Genomic DNA, 22,720 nt, shown 5'->3' with positions numbered 1-22,720 from the left:
GGCCAAGATCCTTCTTAGTACTATAATTGACGGCCTTTGAATTATGAGACTTTCCACTCTGGCTATCAGACTATCAGGACAGGCTCTATTTCCTAGCCTTGTGTGAGCTCTGAACATTATTTCCTCTTATTCTTTTGGGTGGTTTTTTCTCCACACTCAAGTAATTTCAATGTATTAATACTCAACTGAAGTGGAAGGAGACCCTTTGCCAATCTGCAGAGCTCATTCTCTGTAGCTCTCTTCCCTACAAACTCTAGCCTCCTTGGCCTCCCCAAGACTCCCAGCTATGTCTCTTTAATTCAAGGACACTGGTAGATTCTACCCGAATTCCTGTACCCCTGTGCTATGGCTGGGAAATTTCTTCAGTAATTTGAGTCAGTCATAGGACTCACTTTATTTTGATTCCTTTCTCTCAGCAATCACTGTTTGTCATTGCCTGTGCAGTGTTTTGAGCGCCACTTTTTTTGTCTTTTTTATTTTTTATTTTTAGTTGTTTCAGATGGGAGGGTAAATCTAGTCTCTGTTACTCCATCTTAACCAGAAGCAGAAATTTCTGTCTTCAGAGCTGGCACTGAAATTGATCAGGAAGTATGATGGTTGGCTCCAACCTGGATCTAGGAGGTTTTTTCCTTCCTTACACAAGGTGGCACATCTGGCCTCAGGGAAGGACTGATCCTACTGTACTCTCAAGCTCTCAAGCACTGGGTGCCAACCAGGGCAGTAGCCAGAAAGAGGAGGTAAACAGTATGTTCCATGGGAAGACAGAGCTGGGGTATCTCATTATAACTTTGTCAACAAAATGATTCTTCACTGAGGTTCCAATGCCTCTACCTCCCCCAGCCATTCTAAGTGGAGTCTCTGACAGCTTCCACATCTTCTCTAATTACTCACCTCACCTGGCCAGGGCTAAATGGGGATTAGCACCTGCAGCTTTCCAGTTGGCAACATTAACTACTACCTAGCAACAATAGTAAAAACTTCCATTTGTTGGCAGTTGCCATTTTCCAGGCCCTGGGCCACTTACTAAGAATCTGAGTCTAGGGGAAGTAAAGTGACTCTCCTAAGGTCACATAGCCAGAAGGGGCAGAATCAAGATTTTGCACTTCCTTTCAGAGACCTGGTGTCTTGCCTGAGAGGAATAAGCCCTGGGAACTTTCTTGTCCTCTGTGTCCCATTCTTCTTTCTGGCCTGGGCTCCTGCCTCTAGTTCTGACTCGTTATTGTAGTTAGTATTGCCTCTGGGCCTGAAGCCCTATCCAGGTTCTGCTTAGTTGTGGGAGGTGGTATGGTGGGTGAGACATACATAGGCTTCGTAATCAGACAGACCTAAGTTCAAATCCCCTTGAGGGAGTCACTTACTCCTGCTGAGAGTAATAGCTTCTACAAAATGGGCTAATGGTGTTACTTCAGGGGACTGGTGTAAGGATTAAATGAGATAATACCTTAAAAGTGCTTACTTCACATGGGTGTTCAATAGATGATAGCAATGTAACTGCAGAACTAGTTCAAAATGGTCCTATCCTGTTTAATGAGATACTGGGCTGCTTTTCAGAGACAACAGAGCAAAACTGCAAGTCGCATAGCTGAAGCATTCACAGAAGAAAGAACTTCGATATCCAGCTGTACCCAGAACCAAAGTCTTGCCCCTCAGTCCCCACAGAAACAAAATACCAGGACGTAACTGGAACTTGAACACCGGAATCCTTTCAGAAGCCAAGAGTCACTTGTCCAGGAAGATCTGGTGTTGACGCCCCTTTACCATAAATGGCCGAGTTCTAAGGTCCTCCAATTAAAACTTGCCCTACCAGCACTTCTGTGTACCTGTTCCCCCAGCCCCTTAAAAACCTAGTCCAGCTAGCAAGATGGATTCGAGACACCACTAGATCTCCCAACTTCTCAGTTGGTGCCTTCTGATCAATAAAGCTTTCTTTACTCCAAACTCTGACATTTTGAGTTTTGGCCTTTCTAAGTGTCAGGCACATCAACTTTCATTTAGTAACAGCAAAACCCTCTGTTTCCAGTCTGGCATGTAAGGAGCTTGGAAGTCATCACTCTATACTAAAAACAAATAAAAAGGCTGAATAAACTGAAAAATCGATACCTCTTCTTAGATCCATCAGAGAAGTGAAGTCATAGGGCAAACCACTGCACTAAAAATTGGAGAGACAGACAGGTGGATGCAGAGAATAACAACCTGCCAGAGCAGAAACCCATGAGTAGAACCCTCTACAGGAACTAGAACTGGATAGGAAAACCTTAACTGTAACTCAAGAATTGCTGGAGGCTCCATTTGGACATATCTGAGAGTGTAAAATTCCAGGGGGACCCAATCACAGGGGGCCTCCACATGTTTGTAAATTTTACCTCCAGTAACTCTACCAGATCCTACAGTGAATATCTGAAAAAAATCCCGTCTGCTTCCAGCCACGGGAGGAAAAAAAAGTAACTACTTTGAAATACACCAGAGCACTCTTCTTAACAAGATCTGCTCTCAGTAGTAATTATTTTGCCAGAGCCTAACCTTTTGGAGTTTGATCAGAGCCTAACCAACCTTGAAGAGAAATACCCAACTCCAGCCCCCTCCAGACATCCTTTCATACCTAAGGGGCATGTAGGGGGTGGAGGGACAGACTGAGAAGCACTTGAGAAGTTCACAGTTCAGGTACACAGGTTCACTAAAAGACTGAGATCTATCTAATCATAGGACTATAGAACACCTCCCATCCCCCACATTTTTACCACCACATCAGTAAAGGTCTATTTAGAAAGATTCCTTCCACACAGTACATCATGCACAGCTTTCAACAAAAAACTGCAAGGCATACCAATGGGCAAACAGTTTGAAGAGACAGAACAAACAGCAAAACCAGATTCATACAGCAGGGATGTTGGAGTTATCAGACTTTAAAATAATTATAGTTAATATGCTAAAGGCTCAAATGAAAAAAGTAGACAACATGCTAGAACAGATGGGCAATGTCAGCAAAGACGAGATTACTAAGAAAGATCAAAAAAGAAATGCTAGAGATAAAAAAAAAAAAGAAACTAAGGAAATGAAGAATGCCTTTGATGGGCTCATTAGTAGACTGTATATAGCTGAGGAAAGAATCTCTGAGCTTGAAGATATCTCAATAGAAACTCCCAAAATGAAAAGTGAAGAGAAAAGAGACTGAAAAGAAAAAATAAGACAGAATAGCCAAGAACTGTGGGACAACTACAAAAGGGTGTAACATACACGTACTGGAAATACCTTAAAGAGAAGAAGAGAAAGGAACAGAAGCAATATTTGAAGGAATAATGACTTAGAATTTCCCCGAAATTAATGTCAGACCCCAAACCATAGACCCAGGAAGCTCAGAGAACACCAAGAAGAGTAATTGGGTGGGGTGAGGGAGCTACACTTAAGCATATTATATTAACTACAGAAAATCAAAGATAAAGAAAAATCTTGAAAGAAGCCATAGGGAAAAACACCTTATCTCTAAGGGAGCAAAGATACATCTGACTTCTCCTCAGAAACCATGCAAGCAAGAAGAGAATGAAGTGAAATATTTAAAGTGAATTGAAAGGAAAAAACGACAAACTAGAATTCTGTATCCTGCAAAATTTCCTTCAAAGTGAAGGAGAAATGAAGACTTTCTCAAACAAACAAAAACTGAGAGAATTTGTCTTATGAGAAATGTTAAAATAACTTCTTCAGACCAAAGGAAGATAATATAGGTCAGAAACTTGGATCTACATTTTAAAAGGAAGAGTATCAGAGAAGGAATAAGAGAAGGTAGAATTACATTTTTAATTTTCTTCTTAATCTTAACAGATAGGTTTGTTCAAAATAATAATAGCAACACTGTATTTGATAGTTACAACTTATGTTTAAGTGACAGGAATGATATAAAGGACGGGAAGGAAGAAATAGGAATATTTTTTATTATAAGGTACTTGCACTGTAAAGCAGAATGGTGTTATTTGGAAGTGGGTTTGGATTAGTTGTAAACGTATATTGCAAACTCTGGGGCAACCACTAAAAATGTTTTTAAAAGAGTATAACTGAAAAAAACTAAGAAAGGAGAGAAAGTGAAATCATATAAAATACTCACCTAAAGGTACAAAATGCAGAAAAAGAGTAGAAAACAAAAACAGAAACAAAGAACAGGCAATGAATAAAAAACAGCAACAGATATGATAGATATGTATCCAACTAGTCAATAATCGCTTTTATGTCAGTGGTCTAAATGCACCAATTAAAAGACAGAGATTGTTAGCGTGGACCAAAAAATAAGGCCCAACTATATGTTGTCTACAAGAAATCAACTTTTTGAAAATTAAATTTATTGGGGTGACATTGGTTAATAAAAACTAATATAGGTTTCAAGTATACTATTCAACAATATGTCATGTGTATATTGCATTGTGTGTTCACCACCCAAAGTTAAATTTCCTTCCATCACCATATGTTTGACCCCCAAAATCCACTTAAATATACAGACTCAGATAGATAAAAAGTACAGGGATGAAGAAAGAGATACCATGCTAACACTAATCAAAAGGAAGTAGCTGTATTCATTTCAGCCAGAGCAGACTTCAGAGCAAGGAAAGTCAACAGGGAAAAAGAGGGGCATTACATAATGAAAAGGAGTCGACAACCCAATAAGACATAGTCCTTACTGTGTACGTACCTAACAAAAGAGTGTCAAAATACGTGAGACAAAATTTGATAGATTTGCAAAGAGAAATAGATGAATCCACTCTTATAGTTGGAGACTTTAACATCCCTCTATCAGAAATTGGTAGATCAAGCAGGCAGAAACAGTAAGGACATAGTTGAACTCTACAGCACTACCAATCAACTGGGTATAATTGATATCTATCAACGATTTCATCCAACAACAGCATAATACACATTCTTCTCAAGCTCACATGGAACATTCACCAAGATAAACCACATTCTGGTCCATGAAATGTAACTCAGTCATTTGAAAGAATAGAAGTCATACAATATCTGATTTTAGTCCACAATGGGATTAAACTAGAAACCGATAATGGAAAAATACGTGGGAAATCCCAAAATACTGAAAGATTAAAGAACACACTTCTAAACAATACATGGGTCAAAGAAGAAATCTCAAGAGAGATTCAAAAATATTTTGAACTAAAGGAAAATATGACATCGATACATGGTAGCCACCACCACTATCCTCACCCTCAGCCCGGCTCATAGCTGAGCTAGCCATGATTATCCTACACTGGACCATCTAGTTCCCAGCTCTTGGGTCTCAACTGTCATTGCTCTAAAATCCCACTCCACCTGGGTTATCACAGGTATAAAAGAAAGTTGTAAAGGGCCTTCTTATTCAAAGCATTTCTACAGGCAGCTAGTGTTGTAATGGAACAAACAGATCTTGGGGAGAGAGTGAGAACTGTGTTAAAGTAGAGGCAGGATGAGCAGTATGCCGGTCATGTTGCTACAGAGGAGATGTCTACACTGAATAATGTATGGACACCATGACCCTTTACGGTCCCTTCCAATTGTAAGTTTGGTACATTTGAAAATTCTTTTATGATTCCTTGAACTTGCGATCCTTAGGCTAGATTATTCCAAGGTTCTTGTTTCTATGATTGTTTGATCTTAACGTTCTGTGAGGTTTTATAAATGACACTACATGTGATGGCACACATAAAAATTACTACGTAAACATAGGGCCCAGAATTCCTGTTGGGAAAAGAAGGAAATATCTTTGTGGGGAAAATGCTTTGACAAGGGCTTTGAGTAGAGACCTGACTGAGAGCCTGGGCTCCTGAGGAGCAACCTGAAAGAGAAGGACAGAGGGCTGGGGAGAGAGATATAAAGTGGGGGAGGGGAGCACATGTTCCCCTGTGTATCTAGATGCCAGTAGGCTGTGCTCCACAAGATGTGATCCTTCTTGGAACATTCTGAAACCTCCGTACAGTTTACTCTCAGGAATGCTTGGGAGGGATGATTTTATCATTTCATAAGAAATCCAAATAAGAGTATGAGTTTCATCACATTCACGTCAGTGTGGTTCAGGACGAAGCCAGTATGCTTTGCTGGAAGCAGAGATTATGGGGGTGATGTAAACCCCCTGGGATTTAGCAGGCTTTTCTGGGGTAAAGGCAGGGCATCCCTCTGTGGTGGTACAGGCATCCAGGGGTCCTACAGGATCAAGGGAACTCCGCTGATATCAGGGTTTATGTGAATGGCTCTCTCTAGAAGCACATAGTGCACAATCTGAGCAAATGGATGTGACAGCCCTAGCCCTGAGGTAACAGAAGAAATTTCACCACCATCTGAGGGAACAGGGAGACTCCCCCAGCTAATATTTGGGCTCTATGTTTTATTTAGGTTCTTTGTTTAAGTTTTTACGATCCTAAGGTTCTACAATTCTACGATTTTCTGACTCCAAGAATTTAAGAGTATAATAGATTTTAAAATTCTAAGGCACAACAACCATCAGCATAGCCAATGCTATTGTGTTACCACATGCCAGGCACTGTGCCAGGTAGTCTAAATGTATTATCTCAATTAATCCTCAAACCCTACAAAAAGACACATTACTTTCTACATTTTGCAGATGTGGAATTGAGGCACTGAGAGTTAAGTCATCCGTCCACGATTACAATGGCAGGACTGAAACCAGGTGTTCTGATTGCTGAGCCTCTTTATCTCCACCCTCTACTGCTGGCATTCCTATAAACACTTCCCTCCCTACTTAGTAAGCCATCACGCCGTTTTGCCTGTAAGCTGTCCTTTTTTCCAGCTCAGGCCCCAGAGAGCTGGAAAATCGACCTGAGATCTGAGATATGTCGTGTTGAGTTGAGTCATATTGAGTTGTATTATGTCGTAATAGGTTGTGTCATGTTGAATGTGTTCGTCTCCAGTGTACTATGAACCCTCTAGGACAAGGAATAAATCTGATTCAACTAAATCAGAATTCAACCTAAATTCTGCTCTCAGTCAAGGAACTGACACACTGTGGGTGCTTAAATAAATGTTTATTTTATGAGTGACTAATTGGCCAAATAGGCTGTAGGGAGTGAGCCCCGGTGTCCATGTACTCTAGATCATCACCTGTGATTGTATCCTGATGAGGGTTGGTGGAGTAGGCACACTCCCAAAGGCACCTGAGCAGGTGGGGCAGAATTCATCCTCACAGGAGCTTAGAGCCAGAGGCAGTACAGACCTGATGCAGACTTTGAGTCTTCAGGTAAGTAGCAGATGGTAACTGGAGTCCCGAAGAGGAGCTCGAGGGGAGCCTTATCTGAGAGGGCCAGGCATGGGGAAGAAAATAGCCCAGGTGCCTCCATAGCCCATCTTCACTGGTAGCTGTTTGAAGGGAGTTAGTCCTGGACATAAAGGTGCGGGAGCCAGGTATCTTCTGCTCTTTACCTTGTAACTTCTTCTCCCTTCAGGACCAAGGCCCCATGTGACAGTGTGCCTGGCTCATGGGAACTCTTTACCAGGGCCGGACCTTGCCCAGATTTCTTTCCCAGGGCCGGACCTTGCCCAGATTTTTGCAGGTGAGCTGGGGTCCTGCTGTGGGACCTTTTAAGTCTCTAGGCCCACACTCAGCTGCATCTGCTGACCTTGAGCCTGCTCAAGCTTAAAGCCCAGGAGTTCCTGGAGTTCCTGTTTGCCTCAGCCTCTCTTTGATTTAGAAATGCCCTGAGTGGGGCCAGCAATACAGCCCATCTGCCCCACACTCACCTTGGTTCTTACACCCAGAGGTGCTCACACCTGCTGAGCCACCTGCTCTTGCCTTAGATTAGACTTCTCTTCTCCTACCTGGACTATGTCTGGTCCTCTTCACTGGTCACTCTGCCTAGACTCTCCTACTCCAGCCCGTTTCCCCAAACCAGCTTCTATATATCATTTAAGATGTAAATCTATGCCCCTCTCCTGCTCACGATCCTCCAATGGCTCCCCATTGACTATAGCAGAAAGTTCTAGTTCCTTAGCCTAGTATTCAAGGCCCTTCATGGACTGCCCCTCTGACCTCTCCAGCCTCTGCTCCCACTGTCCCTTGAAACTACCCTGGGGTCTAGCCATTGCGAACCATCTTTTTGCCCCTCTTAACACTTGCTGTCCTCACCACTAGGCACACCCTCCTTAAGTTCCTTCATCAAAAATCAGCCTTCCCTTGGTTCCTCCCTGGGTTGATAACAACACCTATGAACAACACCATAGTGGCAACAATCACATTGCGTTATAGTTGTCTCATTGTGTTTGTTTCCCCCACACAACTGGGAGTTCCGCGTGAGGTCAGATTCTGCCTATAGCTTCATCCTCAGCGTCCCGCACATAGTACCAATGTGTTGAATGAACGAAGGAAAAAAAAATGAATAAATGGCAATGAGTGAGTGAGTATGACAGTGACATCCACAGCATTCACATGGGATGGTGTGGGTTGGGTAGGAACAGGCAAGGGAAGCTGATGGAACAAAAGAACAAAAACATGAAGACACAAGGAGATGGCTCCAAGAGGGAGGCCAGGAAGTTGCCACAACAGGTTCTAATCCCATCTCTTAGTGTGGCTCCATCCTGTACCGGAGCTGTGTGCTCTGAAATCCCTGGAATCTCTGTCATTTCCTTGTGTTTATTATTTCTGCTACCCCTGTGAGGAAATGCTCCTTGACCCTTCCCTTGGGAAGAGTTGCTCGGGCCTTACTCAAGGCTATTGACTTTTCTGTGGACTGGGGGTTGTGGGGGTGGCTGCACAGCTCACATCTACCCTAGGCACCAGGATTCTCCTGGCAGGGGGCACTCCAGGGATAGCCTCGGAGCCATGGGGCCTGAAGACTGGACCAGTGGGCTATCATTGTCTAAGCCCCCTGGATGGGTTCCCTATCCTAGCTCTCTCGTACTTAGCCATATTCCTGATGACAAAGGACTCTATGCTCAAGCAGCTGGGAGAGCCAGAACTGACAGAAAGCTTTGTAAGAGGTGTGGAGTGTTTGCTTTATTCTCCACTGTACCTCCAGGACCCAGTCTCATGCCTGGCACATGGTAGAGGAGCTCAGAAACTGTTTGTTGGATGAATAAAAATATGGATGGATGGATGGATGGATGGATGGATGGATGGATGGAATGGATGATGGACGAAAGGATGAATGAATGGATGGTGGATGAAAGGTAGGAAGGTTGTCCTTCCTGAGGTCAGAGAGCTTTAGAGCAGTAGCATCTCCAGGGATCAGCCCTGGGGTCAAATGTGACTATCAGAGCATGGCACCTCCTTGGAGAGGAGTGGGAGGTTAGGGGTCAGAGTCAGGGGCCTCTTACAGGCCCTCCTCACCTTCTCAAACTCTTGCTCAAATTTTGCATGTCTGAGATGGTATCTCACTGGAGCGCATCCCTGCCTAGAGGCACCCTCTTCCCATGGCAAGGGTTCCCATATCTGGGTGGGCATCAGAATCTCTTGGGGAGTTTTAAACAATATAGATTCCTGGGTCCTGCCTGAGACCTACTGCTCAGAATACTGCTAGGTGGGACCAGAGAACACCTGTTTTTTAAAGTTCCTCAGGTGGTTCTGCCATGTAGACATACATAGGAACTCCCCACCTACTGGAACACGTTTAAACCCCCAGGCAAGGCATTCTGAGCCCTTTGCCATTTGGACTCAGTGTCCCTGGGAAGCCTCATACCTCATCCCTCACCCAACACGAAGCCTCAGGAAACCACCCCATGGTCCCTAGACATGCTCAGCCTCTCTCACCGCCCAGTCTTTGCTCAAGTTCATCTCTGTACCTTCCCCTTCTCTATCCAGGGAATTCTACACATCCTTCACGGCCCAGAAAATGCCACTTTCCCTAGGAAACTTTCCACACCCTTCTCCACCCAGCTAGGCAGAACTCTTGTCTCCTTCGGTGACTCTCAACACACCTCCCATCATCTACATCAGAGCGCCTGTCACTCTGCCTGGTCATTATCCAATAACGCCTATGCCAGACAGTTTGCACCAGCGGCCTTCTTAAAGCCTTGCAAGAATCTTCTGAGGTAGATGATGAAGATGATGATAATGGCAGCAAAGACTGACTAGGCGAAAAGCCTGCTGGAAGCCTCTACACATGCTGCTGCGCCCTCAAATCCTCACAGCAGCCGGTGAGGTTGATACTGTTATTACCAGGCCCATCTGACAGACGAGGACACAGGCCCACAGAAACAAATTCACTTGCCCCGAGTCTCACTGGAAGTGGCAAAGCCGAGTCTAGCCAGGCAGAGCTCCGGATACCGTGGTCTTACCCTCTGTGCTTCGGCCCTTTGAAAGATGAGGACACTGATGTCAGGAAATATCTGCCCAAACTCACCATTCTCATGAGTGGCACAGTCATAATTTGCACCCAGGAGCCTCTGATCCCTGAGCTCCACACTTCACATGGCCTCTGTTCAAACCTCCATCTAAGTAACACCCAGGCCAAGCCCCATTCCTGACTTTTTTCCAGAGTCCCTTCCTCTTTCCACAACCCCCCAGAGACCTGCTCTCTCATCTTCCTGACCTGGCCTGCCCCTGGCTCTCACTGCAGCCCACTCAGCTCCACCTCAAGTTCCCTGGAAGGAACGCCCATTCCTTACTAGGCCACAGCTCAGCTGGCAAGCTTTCCCCCTTCACTTCCCCATCTAGCTTTCCAGATCGAACAAGCTGAAGTAGAGAAGGGACCAAGCCTCCTCCTCTCCCTGGGCCTCAGTTTCTCCATCTGTAAGGCAGAGAATGGCTCTATCCTGGCTGCTTTCCAGGGTTGAGAGGAGGCTCTGATGATCACAGGGTAGAAAGCTTTGTAAACAGCAGTCCAGCCCTGAGCGCCTCATTCCTGGGCCCTGGTTAGAAGGGTGGGATCTCAAGTCAGCCTGGAGCCGAGCTCTGCCATCCTGGCAGCTCACCTAACCTCCCTGTGCTCCAACACCTCATCCAAAGAACAGGATCACAACAGTACCTTCCACATAGAATCATTGTGAAAATTGGCTGCAGTAAGGTACTAGATGTACACAAAGGGTACCTAACACCTTTTATCTCCACAAATAAATGGTAGCATTAAGTGAAGGGCCTGCCTCCCTCTGTGGAGAGAGCAGACTAAAGTAGAATCGCAGCTGTGACATCAGGCACTTTTCTGGAGAACTCCAGAGGGAAACTCGGCTCCCTGAGGTGGGTCCCCAGCCCAGCCATCCCCCACTGAGAATAACTCTAAATAACTGTCTGGCTGGGTGACAGCAGGTTTTATAAATTGTGCTGTCACTGCAGATATTCTTTAACTCACAAGAAGTTGCAGAGCTCTTTATGATGTCCCTTTCTCATTTAATCCTTTACAAAGCCTGTAGAGTGTGTGGGGGCTTTGGTTCTAGGCTGACCTAAGCTCATTTCCAACTCTGCTACTTACTTGCTATGTGATCTGGGACAAGTTATTTACCTTCTCTGGGCTTCGCTTTGCCTCATCTGTAAAGCAGGTAGGACACTCTCAATCTTGGAGGGATCTTGTGAGCATTACAAGTGTCAGGCATAGAGGAAGTACATAATAACCCTAAAAGCTCCATTACTCCCATATTCTTATCTAGATGAAGAAACTGAGGCTCAGAAAGGCTGGTAAGGAGCAGGACTCTGGCTTCTACACAGGAAGTTAGTCCCCTGTTCATGAGTTTTTGAGGCCATGAGGAATGGTTCTGGCTGCTCAAGACCAAAGACTGATCTTGGGGTATTGCTTTACATGCCTGTCCTTATAATTCTCATCAGTCATAGCTGGCCAGGTCCAGTCCTCAGCACCAATGGGTCAGAGAGGACAGGGCCAGGGTCAAGATGGGTATGGTAGGTGAGATAGCGAGGCTGTGTGCCCTGTGCCCACTGGAAAACCAGCAGACACAGGAAAGGAGAGTAGTGGGCTTGTCTCAATCAACTACGCTAAGAGGACACAATGACCTCATCTATGCAGCCAGCTGGGCTATTCTCTTTTCAACAGCCTGAAGTCAGTAGGCTAAGAGACACTTCATGGCACTGCCCTCATATCTGCTGATTTATTAAGCCTGCTTCCAAGTAAAAGACAAGAACTCTTCTTAAGCATCTGTCTCTGGGCAACTTTTAATTTTCTCTCTTTTGAAGACAATGATGAGATACCATTTTTCACCTATCTAATTGATAAAGACTAAAAAGATAAGAACACCAATATTGGCCAGAGGATTGTGAAAAGGGCAGGTCCCTCTACAGCTGGTAGAAATGCAATGTGTGCTATGTTTTCAAAGAACGATTTGCCAAAGCCTTAAAAATGCCCCTCTCCTTTGATCTTGTTGTTCTCCTCCTAGGATTTGCACTGAGTTATTGGTACAAAGTTGATGTTTACAACTGCTCCCAAATGAAAACCACCTAAATCTTCATCAATAGAGGATTGGTTAAGTCAGCGATGGACTATCAGCCAGCCATTAAAAATCAGGCTAGGAAGAATATTTACTCACAGAGAGAATGTTCATTATAGATTAAGAGACAAAGCAAGTTATAGCCAGGATGATTTGCATTGATACAAGCAGGGTTGATCAGTTTTTCTACAGCAGGGCTTGTCCTCTTAGAATGTTCCTCTTGGACCCAGCTGTATGGAAGTCCAGGCTATTCTGCTGAAAACAGAGGAGGGTGCAACACCATATGGAGAGAATGGCCCCAGCAATGGATCCTACTGAATGCAACCGCATGAATAAATAACTTAGCAGCACCATGGGGAGCAGAACTGCACAAAATCATGAGAAATAATACATAGTTGTCATTTAAAGCCACTAAGTTTCGGAGTGGTTATTCTATAGCAATAGACCACTGAAATATCCCAGTGTTTTCATTTCCTAGATTTTCAGAATGCATATAGACCATTAGAGCATCCAGCCTTGTTCACTCCTGGAAGGCAGGTCCTGGGGTGACTCCAATTACTGAGTCTCTGTCACTGACCAGTCATTGTGCAGCTTTCACAAACCATCACGTACTAGGCACTTAATAAATATTTCCTGAATAAGTGAAAAAACGTCTTAGTTAACACACACTGCAGCCCTGTGAGCTAAGAGTTATTGTTTTATTATAACTCAACTGATATTCATTCATTAGAGAAGAATCAGAAAAATGCAGATATTAAAAGAGAAGAAAATAAAAGTTATCCCTATTTCTACCACCCATAATTTCAATTAACATTTAGCATATATGCATAGAAATTTAATTATATTACATATGCATATTTACTTTTTAAAATGTGATAAACATATTTTGTAACCTGTTTTTTCCATTCAAAGCAACCTTGACTTTCTTTCCACATCAATAAGTGTATATCTCTATTCAGCATTTTTAATGAATGTGCATGTTTGCCTGTGTGACTCACACCCCATCCTCCTCTCCACTCCTGCACAGAGGTGAGCTCTGCCTGCCTTGTCTATGCCCTATGGCCTCATTGCCTAACCATAGCCAATCAGACCCTGGGAAAAATATCTCACCCAAACAGGGCCGATTTGCTTCTCTCTTCTAGAAACTCAGAATCAGAACCAGGAGACAGTTGAGTCAGCCTTGAGGGTTGCTGAGATGATCCCATGTGAGTTCTGGCGTTGTACGGTGGTCATGTTCTGCCATGTGGAGCCAGACACGCTTGTCTATGAAGAGAGAGAGGAATAAAGCAGGGGTACAGGATCATACCATCCTGGTCATAGTGTACTTGCTGAGTCCAGAGCTTTGTCAGCACTACTGCATCCTTGCCACTGGTTTGGGAGACACACCTGTATCCTTTAATAAATTCTCTTCTTTTGGCTGAAGTTGGCTTATACATATTGATACTTGCAACTGGAAAATCCTAACATCATCAATGAAATAAGGAAGATGTGACTCAGCCAAAAGCCAGGCCTCTCAGACACAGTAAAAAGAACAACCTAAGATAGAATATTGTCCCAGCACCTTCTCTAAGCAGAGGCTCTACCAGCTACTTCACAATTCCAGGTACACAGGCTAGAACATGAGCTGTTTGAGGGGAGGGCTCCAGACCCAAGCAGTGAAGGCCCTCTTTTTATGCTGTCGCTTCTGCCTTCCAACCTCAGCAACAAACATCTGTTGGGCACCTGCCATATTCAGGGCACTGTGCTCAGGACAAAGTTGAGGATCGATGATTCAAGTTCCATGTGCAACTTAGTGCAAGTCAACAACGGCTCTCTAGGTCTCAGTCTTCTTATCTATAAATCAGTTGAAATATACAACTCTAAAATTTTTTCAGCTCCCACACCTATAAATCCAAGCCAGGGTCCTGATCCCAGCCCTTCAGGAACAAGATATTTATATATCAAGCTCTAGAAGTGCATAAGACTTTCCAAACACCTTCATATGCATTGTGTCCTATGATCCTCTCGAGAGCCCCACAAGGCAAGGCTTGTTAGGTCACTTTTAGAGAAATGAGAGAGGGAGAGAGGTTAAGCGACCTGTCTGAAGGTATGCAGCTTTGAATGGAAGAACTGGAACTTAAATCAAAGTTGGAGCCAACTGCCCCACTGGGGGCAGGAACAAATAACTCTTGACCTTTATTATCATAGTTTTAAAGATGAGGAAAGTTTATATGAGGTAACTAGAGTAGTCAGCTTCATAGAGACAGAAAGTGGACTAGTGGTTGCCAGTGGCTCGGGGGAGGAGGGAATGGGAAGTTACTGTTTAATGAGTATGGAATTTCTGTTTGGGAAGATAAAAATGTTCTGGAGTTGGATGGTGGTGACGGCTGCATGACCAAGTGTGAATGTGCTTAATACCACCATTCACTTAAAAATTGTTAAAATGGTAAATTTTATGTTATGTATATGTTACCACTTTCTTTTTTTTTTTTTTTTTTGAGGGAACAAGTCTAGCAGGATAAAGAGAGTAAGTGTAGATCAGTTTATGAGAGTTCTGGGGACAAACTGGGTTCAATACTCAAATCTACCACTTGCTTACTTGCTTGACCTGGGGCAAATTACTCTGAAACTGTGTCGCAGTTTCCTTCTTTGTGAATGAGATAAAACAGCAATGTCAAAGATTTGTTATGAGAATTAAAGGAGCTAATTATATATCATTCACTTAGCCCTGCACCTGACACACAGTAAACTGTCAATACACATGACATTATTATGACAAGGCTCAACCCGGAGCCACAAGGGCCTTGGAGGTCACCTGTTATGATGCCTTCATTACAAAACTGAAGAGACTGAGACTTAGAAAGGGACAGTGACTTGCCTGAAGTCACCCTGCAAACCAGTAACAGAGCCCAGAGTGGAACTGAACCACTCCTCTTTGAGTCGAGGTCTCTGCCTCCAGCCAGCCCATGGTACTTTCCCTTTCTTAAGAGCTAAACTGCCATGAATTTGGGGCATAAATTTCAGGCATCAATGAGAAAAGGTCATCCCTTTCGCCAGCTTTTGACTGGTTCTCACTCTCCCTCTTCTAAAGCGAGTCAGCTCCAATATAATGGGGTGAGTCAGCCAGCAACTCCGAGATGAATGTGCGTGTGACTGCCAGGTGGCATGCAGGTGGGGACAGGCACAGCCGGATGCCAGCTGGGTTGTGACTGCTTGCTGGAGGGGGATGGGGTAGAGGGAGAAGGGTAAGGGAGGGAGGTAAGCTGTGTGCTTTCTTTTGGAGACAAATTGCTGCATAGTGGTATTTAGAAATTAAGAGGTCCGGGTTTCATACCTTGAATTTGTTACCAAATTCCTCCTTTGGTGACCTCAAGCAAGTATGGCTTTAACCTAGTGTGCCTCAATCTCCTCAACTGCCCAGTGGATGTATAAATAAATTTGGTCTCGCCCTCAGGACAAGGTGTAGGAAGATTCTGCATAGTTAAAAAGTTCCATCAGCGTAAAGAGTATTGTTACTTCACTTCTCAGGAGAAATAAGATTCTAAGAACAAAACAGAGCTCAGACAGGCTGTGTGTTTTTCCCATCAGTCCTGGGACTTCACAGGGTCTCTGAGACTCTCAGGTCTCCATGTTCTTCTCCCACATCTCAGAGTGCCAGGTAAATTTCTCAGACTCAGACTTTACAGGGAGCCTACTACTGTGTGCTAGGCCCAGGGACATGTCATAGGACCCACCCCAGAGCCCTACAAGATCAAGATTATTCTGAGCCCCATTTTACAGAGAGAAAATTGAGGCTCACAGAGAGGACACAACTCATCAAAGATGGCACCACTGGCAGGGAGGAGCTGGGCCATGAAGCCAGACTTCCTGAGTATTCCACCATTCACCCTCTCCTGTGGGCTGCATTGGGCCCCCACCTTCCAACTTCAGAGACCCCCAGGAAACAATACATGGAAACTGGAAGAGGTAGATTCCTGCTATCTTGATGTAAATAAGGCTTTAAAACTGTAAAACCCTGGAAATGATAATAATAGTTACTATTTTTCATTTATTATATACCAGTCACCCAATAGTCATTTTCTCTTTCATATTCTCAATAAATCTTTGAGGTAAATGCTGATATTATTCTCATTTTACATTTGGGGAAACCGAGGCTCAAAAAGGCTGGGTAATATGCCCAAAGACACATAGCTAGCAGATCTGTCTCCAAAACTGGCGATTTATCCACCCATATCACTGTTGGCTCTTTCACTCATTCGTTCATTCATTCATTTTTTGCTTCATTCATTAAAGTTTATAGCCTCTTCCTTGTGCTAAATAAATAGCTGGACAGACAGAAGTCAGGAATGCTTGAGTCCCTACCTAAAGGAAGTCCTTATCTAGGAAAAGATATGGCTCAAATAATTGTAATCTAAGTGATAAGAGCCAGGCCTCTGGTACCCTGCTTGTGCTAGTGCTGAGTCAGGTGTCTGGGCACTGTTGGTTGGAGTTTTTGTTTGCTTATTTTTTTAATCGAGGTGCTAGAACTCAAATCTACTCCCCGTGTGATCTCAGGCAAGTTACTTAATTTCCTTGAATCTCAGTTTTTCCTTTTAGAAAAAGGAGAGAAAAATACGCATCTCATAGAGTTTTATCAGGGATTAAAAAACTGGAATAATATTGTATTCATTCATTCAACAAATAAGTACTGAGTCCCATTGTGTGCCAGGTACTGTTTTTGGTGCTGGGGATGCTAGCTAGAAGAAGTGGACAGCAGACATTCCCTTGGACCCACGGAAACATTTTTCTTTAAGTAAAAATTTTTTCAATTGAAGCAAAATGTGCACACAGAAAAGTGCAAAACTTAGAAGTGTGCAGCTTGAATTTTGACAAACTGAACACACCCATGTAACCAGCACCCTGATTACAAAACATTACCAGCAGGTCGGGATTAGGGGTGGAAAATGAAGCATTCACCTACCTAGTAGGATTTATTGGGGTGCCAAAAAGCTCGGTCGTCAAAATAAATAATGTTTTTAATGCAATCTTTCTTTTAAACAATCAAAATTAATGCAAAAAAAAAATCCATGATGATAAAATATCAAAAATTTAAATAATGACAAGATTAGTAACAGTGCCCTGTTGAGTCATATTAAAGCTCGAGGCAAAAGGAAAAAATCAGTAATGTGGTGGACAGAGGAGCCATCTCTAGGGTGGAGACTAGAAGGAATGGGGCAAGATGAGTTTAGATTTAAATATGGTGAGTGCCAGGTACCTGTGGAACATGCAGCGAGCTGTCCTAAAGGAAGCTGGGCAGACAAGCCTGGTGCTCAGGGGTATGTTCCTTCAATAGCCCCAGCATCAGCAAGCAGGTGGTGGCCCTGATGAGAGCGCTTCCAGAGAGCCGGGGAGGGGCAAACAAAAGGTTAAGAAGGAAAGCTAAAAAAAATTCTCTGGGAGCGGGTGGTTTGAATGGGTATGCAAATGAGAATGAAAATATTAAGCACAAAACTGGAGTCCAGCACCATGTTTACCTGCAGCCTGAGAGAATTTGAGCTGCAAAACATCTTGCGGATTTGGGACTCCCGTGTCCCAACCCCTACCAAACCCCCTTGCATTAACTTCAGTTGACTCAGCAGGCCCTTTCTCCTGGCTGCCAGGGACGCTTGCCTTTAAAGGCAAAAAAAAAGAAGAAGAAGAAGAAGAAGAAGTCTTTTCCTGGTCCGCCTTACTCACTCCTGACTCGGGAGCCGCAGGGCGGAGCCGCTAGGACCCTGCTCAGCGCCGCCGCCGGAGCCCACGTTCGTGCTGTCAGGCACGCAACCAGCCAGCATCTGCCTGGCCACCTGGAACCGCCCTGCCAGTCCCAGAGAGCTCTTTTCCTCCAAGCGGCTAAGGCTGGAACTGCTTAGAATCAGAATTACAAAAGTCCCAAGTTCCTTCCTGGGCTAAAGGTAGCCTCCAGGGACAAAGCTGCCAGCGTGACCACAGCTTGGGGGTTGGGGGGAAGAAGGGGCAGGTGGCCCTTGATCCTTCCAAACTGAACCCTAGGGTTCCCCAGGCCTCCTCACATCCTCTTTAAAACCTCAGGGTAGCATAGGCTTGAAGGAAGGTTGAGAATCTTAGGTCTTTCCCCTGCTCAAAACTCTCCATGACTCCCCACTGCCCACTGAATAAAGCCCTAACACCTATATCAGGCATTTGAGGGCCTTCGTGACCCCATCTCTTCAGCATCTTCTCTCACTCAAATTCCCCCTATCTTTATCTTCTCTCTCTCCCAAGCCCCCGCACTCCAGCCATAGGGGCGACTTAGCCTGGCTTTCTCTGGCTTAAGCTGCACCTTCACCACCCGCTTCCAGGCACTTATTTGCTCATGCTTTTTCTCCCCATGCATCCCCAAATTCCAAGCTCAGACGCCACTTCTTTAGGTTTTTCTCTGGTGTTCCTTCCCTATTTGGAGTTATATCCTATTTCACAGGACTCAGCCACCCCCAAAATAGACTAGCCCACTTGAGAATCTAATCTCTGACCCAGTGTAAAGAGCTTCTGATGAATGTACCTCTAAACAGTAGCCTCCAGGGGTCATAAACTTTTACAGAGAGAAAACTCCTAGAAATGGAATTTCGAGCAGGTAATGGGGGTCTGTTTGGGCAGGTATGGAGAAGGATAAGGGAGAGATTCCCTCTTGGGGGACTCAGGGACACTTCCCAGAGGAGGCCCAATTCCAAGGGTGCTTTGTGCCATCAGAAGTATTTTGGCATGTTGAGGTTGAAGGGAGTTAGGCCAAGGAAAAAACCTGAGCAAAGGTATAGATATAGAAAGTGCTGGTGTGAAGGGTAAGGCTAGGCTTGTAAACTGGAGCCCTGAGGGCCTTGATGGCCAGGATGAGCTTTGCTCCCTCGGTGACAGTGTTAGACATTCGAGCAGGAGAGTAGGGGTCAGGACTGGAGGAGGCGAGACTAGCAGAGCTGTTGGCCCTGCAGACAGCAGGGAGGGAAGGAGGATGAGATGGTGCAGAAGGTAAACTTAGCAGGACTTGGTGGCCTCTGGAACCCAGATGAGGAGACAATGTCCCTAAGTTTTGAAGGCTTAGCAGTTGGGATACCATAGAAATAGGAGCCATGGGGTAGGGGTGTGCCCAGAGGGGCCTGCCTTCCCTTCCAGGGTTCCAGGCCCAGCCAAGGTGTCACCTCGGCCAGCACTGGACACACAGCCCAGGCAGAGGACTCCAGGGGTCATGTGGTCAGCTCAGAGTCCTCCTTTCCAACATAAAGTCACCCCTCCTGGGCCCCTCCATGGGGAAAAGGGCCTTCAGCCTAACCTCGAGATTTTGGCCAGACCTTTAGACGGAGACTCTTTTTTTCCCTTCACTGTGCCTCAAGTAAGGTAGGTTCTGGAAAAGGAAATGAGGTGAAATTGGATGAAATAAGGTGAAATAATTCCACTATCACTAAAGGAAGACTTACCATGTGTCCATCGGCATGTGCTTCTCTGGAAACTATAACTCTGATGACAGTACATGAGGGTGATGGTGACATACCCACATGAAAACTGGGGCTCATAGGCCAGCACCTGACCTAGGATCATACAAGGCTACTACGCAGTGGACCTGGTTGAAACCCAAGGTCTCCTGTGCTCTTACCTGTCAGCATAGATTCGCATGTACTGTCATGTGAGGAAGGCTTCACAGAGGTGGTGATATGAAAGCCTAGAGAAGTTAGTATGGATTTCCAGGCAGGGGGCCCAGCCTATAATAAGGCAAGACTTCAGCATCAAACAGATGCTGGGGTAGAGGAGGTTAAGACAATATTGGTACTGCGACCTCCCATAGTCTAACGAATGCCACTTAAATACCACTTACCAAGTAACAGACGCTGTTCTAAACATTTTACAAATATTAACTCACTTAATGTTTATCACAAACCAGTGAGGTGGTTGTGTTATCCCTAGTTTACCTGTTATCCAGTGGCGCACAGCCTGGTACGAGCTCCACCATTTTGCTAGAGGCCGCTGAAGCTCAGAGAGGTGTGCACACTTGCTAAGGGTCACACAGCGAGTACTTTCCCCGGACCCAAGGCACAGGAAGAAAGGAAGGCGGCAAGAGCGAGGTCTGGGCCCAGAGCCCTGTCCCTGGCACTAGCCCCCTCCCCCAGAAGCCCCGCCTTGCGTGCATTAAGCCCCACCCCCGGCCCTGCTCACCCCACCCCCCACACAGCAAAAGCGCGAGCCAATGGCTGGGGTCCTATAAACGGTAGAGGTAGCCGTGCAGATTGTGGAGATCGTGGGAGCAAAGTCAGACCTCGCAGTCTTGAGTCTGGGAGACTGAGCAGCAGTCAGAGCTCCACCCGCCCGCCCGCGCACCCGGTGCAGCCAGAGCCAACGGCGCAGCGCGGCCATGGATCCCAACAGCAAGGTGAGGCTTGCGCTCGCGGGCCCAGGCTGCCCACCCCAGGCCTGGGTTTCTTCCGCGAACCCGGGCGCGCAGGTCCCTCCCGGTGGGGGACGCGAGTAGGAATGGGCTTTGAGGGAGCCACTTGCGTAGTTGGCGCCCGCGGTATCTGGCTTTCTTCCGGGGACGCCGCGCGGTCTAAGCCAGGGGCCCTGGACTCCCGGGGCGAGCGCGGCGGCACCCATTGGCTGAGCGGGCCGAGCCCCCCATTCGAAGGAGGCCGGGACCCGTCCTCACTCTGCTGGCAGAACCGCTCTTTTTTGTGCTGCACTTCCCCGTGGCCTGGTGTCTGGCTTTCACCGAGGTTCCGAGGCGGGGAGCATTTTAAGGCCGGGGCTCCAACTCCAGGCTTAAGTCGAAAAGCTGGCCTCTGAGGCTCTACTTTCTGGGTAGCGCAAGCCCCAAGCTTTCGCCAGGTCCTGGGGAGGAGATGTGCTCCTAGGTGGCACGTTTCCCACTCGGGTGAGGGCCCCCCAGGGGACTGGGAGACCAGGGACTCCGTACTCTGAGTAGATGAGGACTCTTCTGGTGGCAAACAACTGCCTAGATAGGATCTGTAAACGAGCTTGCCTGCAGCCTGTGTACAGGACATTGTTTCTTTTCTTTTACTCCCTTCTTTCCTCTTGTATAGAATATTTTCGAGTCACTTTTTTTTTTCCTTTAAGGCTACAGAAAATCTGCACACAGACAAGGAAATTAATTCTCATAATAAAAATAGCCCGGTCCAAGTAGCTATAGTTTCCAGTCAGATTCTATCATGAATATACAGTACATCACATTCTATTTATTCGAGAGGTGTATTTTCTTGTGAGTCTGCTAGGTTATCAGTTCTTTCTGGAAATATTAGCTTCTCACAAACTGCCTCCTTTATTAGTAAATACTGTGATATTTCATTAGGTTTCATGAAGAGGGAAGATGAAACATGCATTAAATTAGTAATTTTGCTCTCTCGTGATGTCTTTTCCGCATCACGGTAAAGTATCGCGTCATTCATTCTGATGAATACTTCATGAATTCTCAAGAAAAACTACAACAGCAGGAAAAAAAGCTGGAAGGCATTAATTACTTTAATTTTCACTCTCAGGATTGAAACACCATAATCATGAAGGTCATCTTCAAACAGGAGAATTTCAAAAAACTTAATTTGTTCTCTGGCTTTCAGTTTATCTGTATCTGTATGATCTGTTGTAGGTACAACTTTTAACTTGAATGATTATCCAAGTAATGTTTTTGTATAATCTGTTATATAGGTCCCATAGTACAGTTTAATAACCTCAGAGTGTTCACCCTTCATCCTGCTTTCCTGCCACTCTCAAGTTCTTTTTTTCTCGGAAATGCTCACTCTTGCCCTCTTGAACGGTCCCATCACCTGCCATTGGCAAGGTAGGCGCAAAGATGCCTTCCTGGAATACTGGGGTAGGATTGAACTCTACACTGCCCTTCCTGTGGGTGTGAAGGTGTCCACTGGGACTGAGCTGGGTCTTGGCTGTGTGTGACTCTAGGCTGTACTCTCAGCGGGAAAATGCTCCTTCATACCTGTTGAATCCAGATAACTTGCTTCGCCCCACCCTGGCCTTTGGGCTTGAAAGGAGACTCTAAGCTGGGAACAAATTTCCTGACAGTCATAGGTGAGCCATTATGCTGGAATATAACAAAATAAAAATCAAATGAGAAGCAATTTTAGCTAGCAGTCAGGGTTTGAGACCCAGAAGTCCAAATACTTGCTGTGTTATCTTGGGGCTCTAGCAAGCCACGTAACTTCTCTGGGCCTCAATTTCTCCATCTGTAAGACAGAGGTAACTTTTATCACTTCCTCAAGGGTAAGCAACTGTCTGTTTAGCATGCGATGTAGAACCTGAGTGTCTTTTTGTTGAGTGGACAAGGGAATATTCTGAGTGGTGACAGAAAAGTGGAGGAGAAAATCCATAGCCACTTGTAGTTTACTAGGCTCTTGGTTAAACTGCT

General features: G+C 45.2%; 1 protein-coding gene, 1 long non-coding RNA gene and 1 pseudogene across 3 annotated transcripts in view; 1 reads left to right on the top strand and 2 right to left on the bottom strand.

The window, feature by feature from the left end:
• Positions 1–20,442, bottom strand: part of LOC107196134 — a 59,099-nt gene extending 38,657 nt beyond the window's left edge. For both annotated transcript variants that reach the window (XR_003048406.1, XR_001517503.2), the window contains exons 1-2: positions 20,262–20,442; positions 13,459–13,611 (exon numbers count right to left, since the gene is read on the bottom strand). This is a non-coding gene — a long non-coding RNA (uncharacterized LOC107196134). The remainder of the gene's footprint in view (positions 1–13,458; positions 13,612–20,261) is intronic.
• A 67-nt stretch (positions 20,443–20,509) lies between these two features.
• The window catches only part of SLC2A1 (solute carrier family 2 member 1), a 29,241-nt gene continuing 27,030 nt past the window's right edge, over positions 20,510–22,720 (top strand). The window contains exon 1 of the mRNA XM_006904006.3: positions 20,510–20,719. Coding sequence (XP_006904068.1) covers positions 20,702–20,719 — 18 coding nt within the window. The 5' untranslated portion in view covers positions 20,510–20,701. The remainder of the gene's footprint in view (positions 20,720–22,720) is intronic.
• The window catches only part of LOC102885875, a 2,863-nt pseudogene continuing 878 nt past the window's right edge, over positions 20,736–22,720 (bottom strand).

Source organism: Pteropus alecto, unplaced genomic scaffold (assembly GCF_000325575.1).
Source record: "Pteropus alecto unplaced genomic scaffold, ASM32557v1 scaffold170, whole genome shotgun sequence".
In the NCBI taxonomy this organism is placed as follows: Eukaryota; Metazoa; Chordata; class Mammalia; order Chiroptera; family Pteropodidae; genus Pteropus; species Pteropus alecto.
The sequence above is the reverse complement of the archived record's forward strand: the minus strand, read 5'-3'. Positions and strand labels throughout refer to the sequence as shown.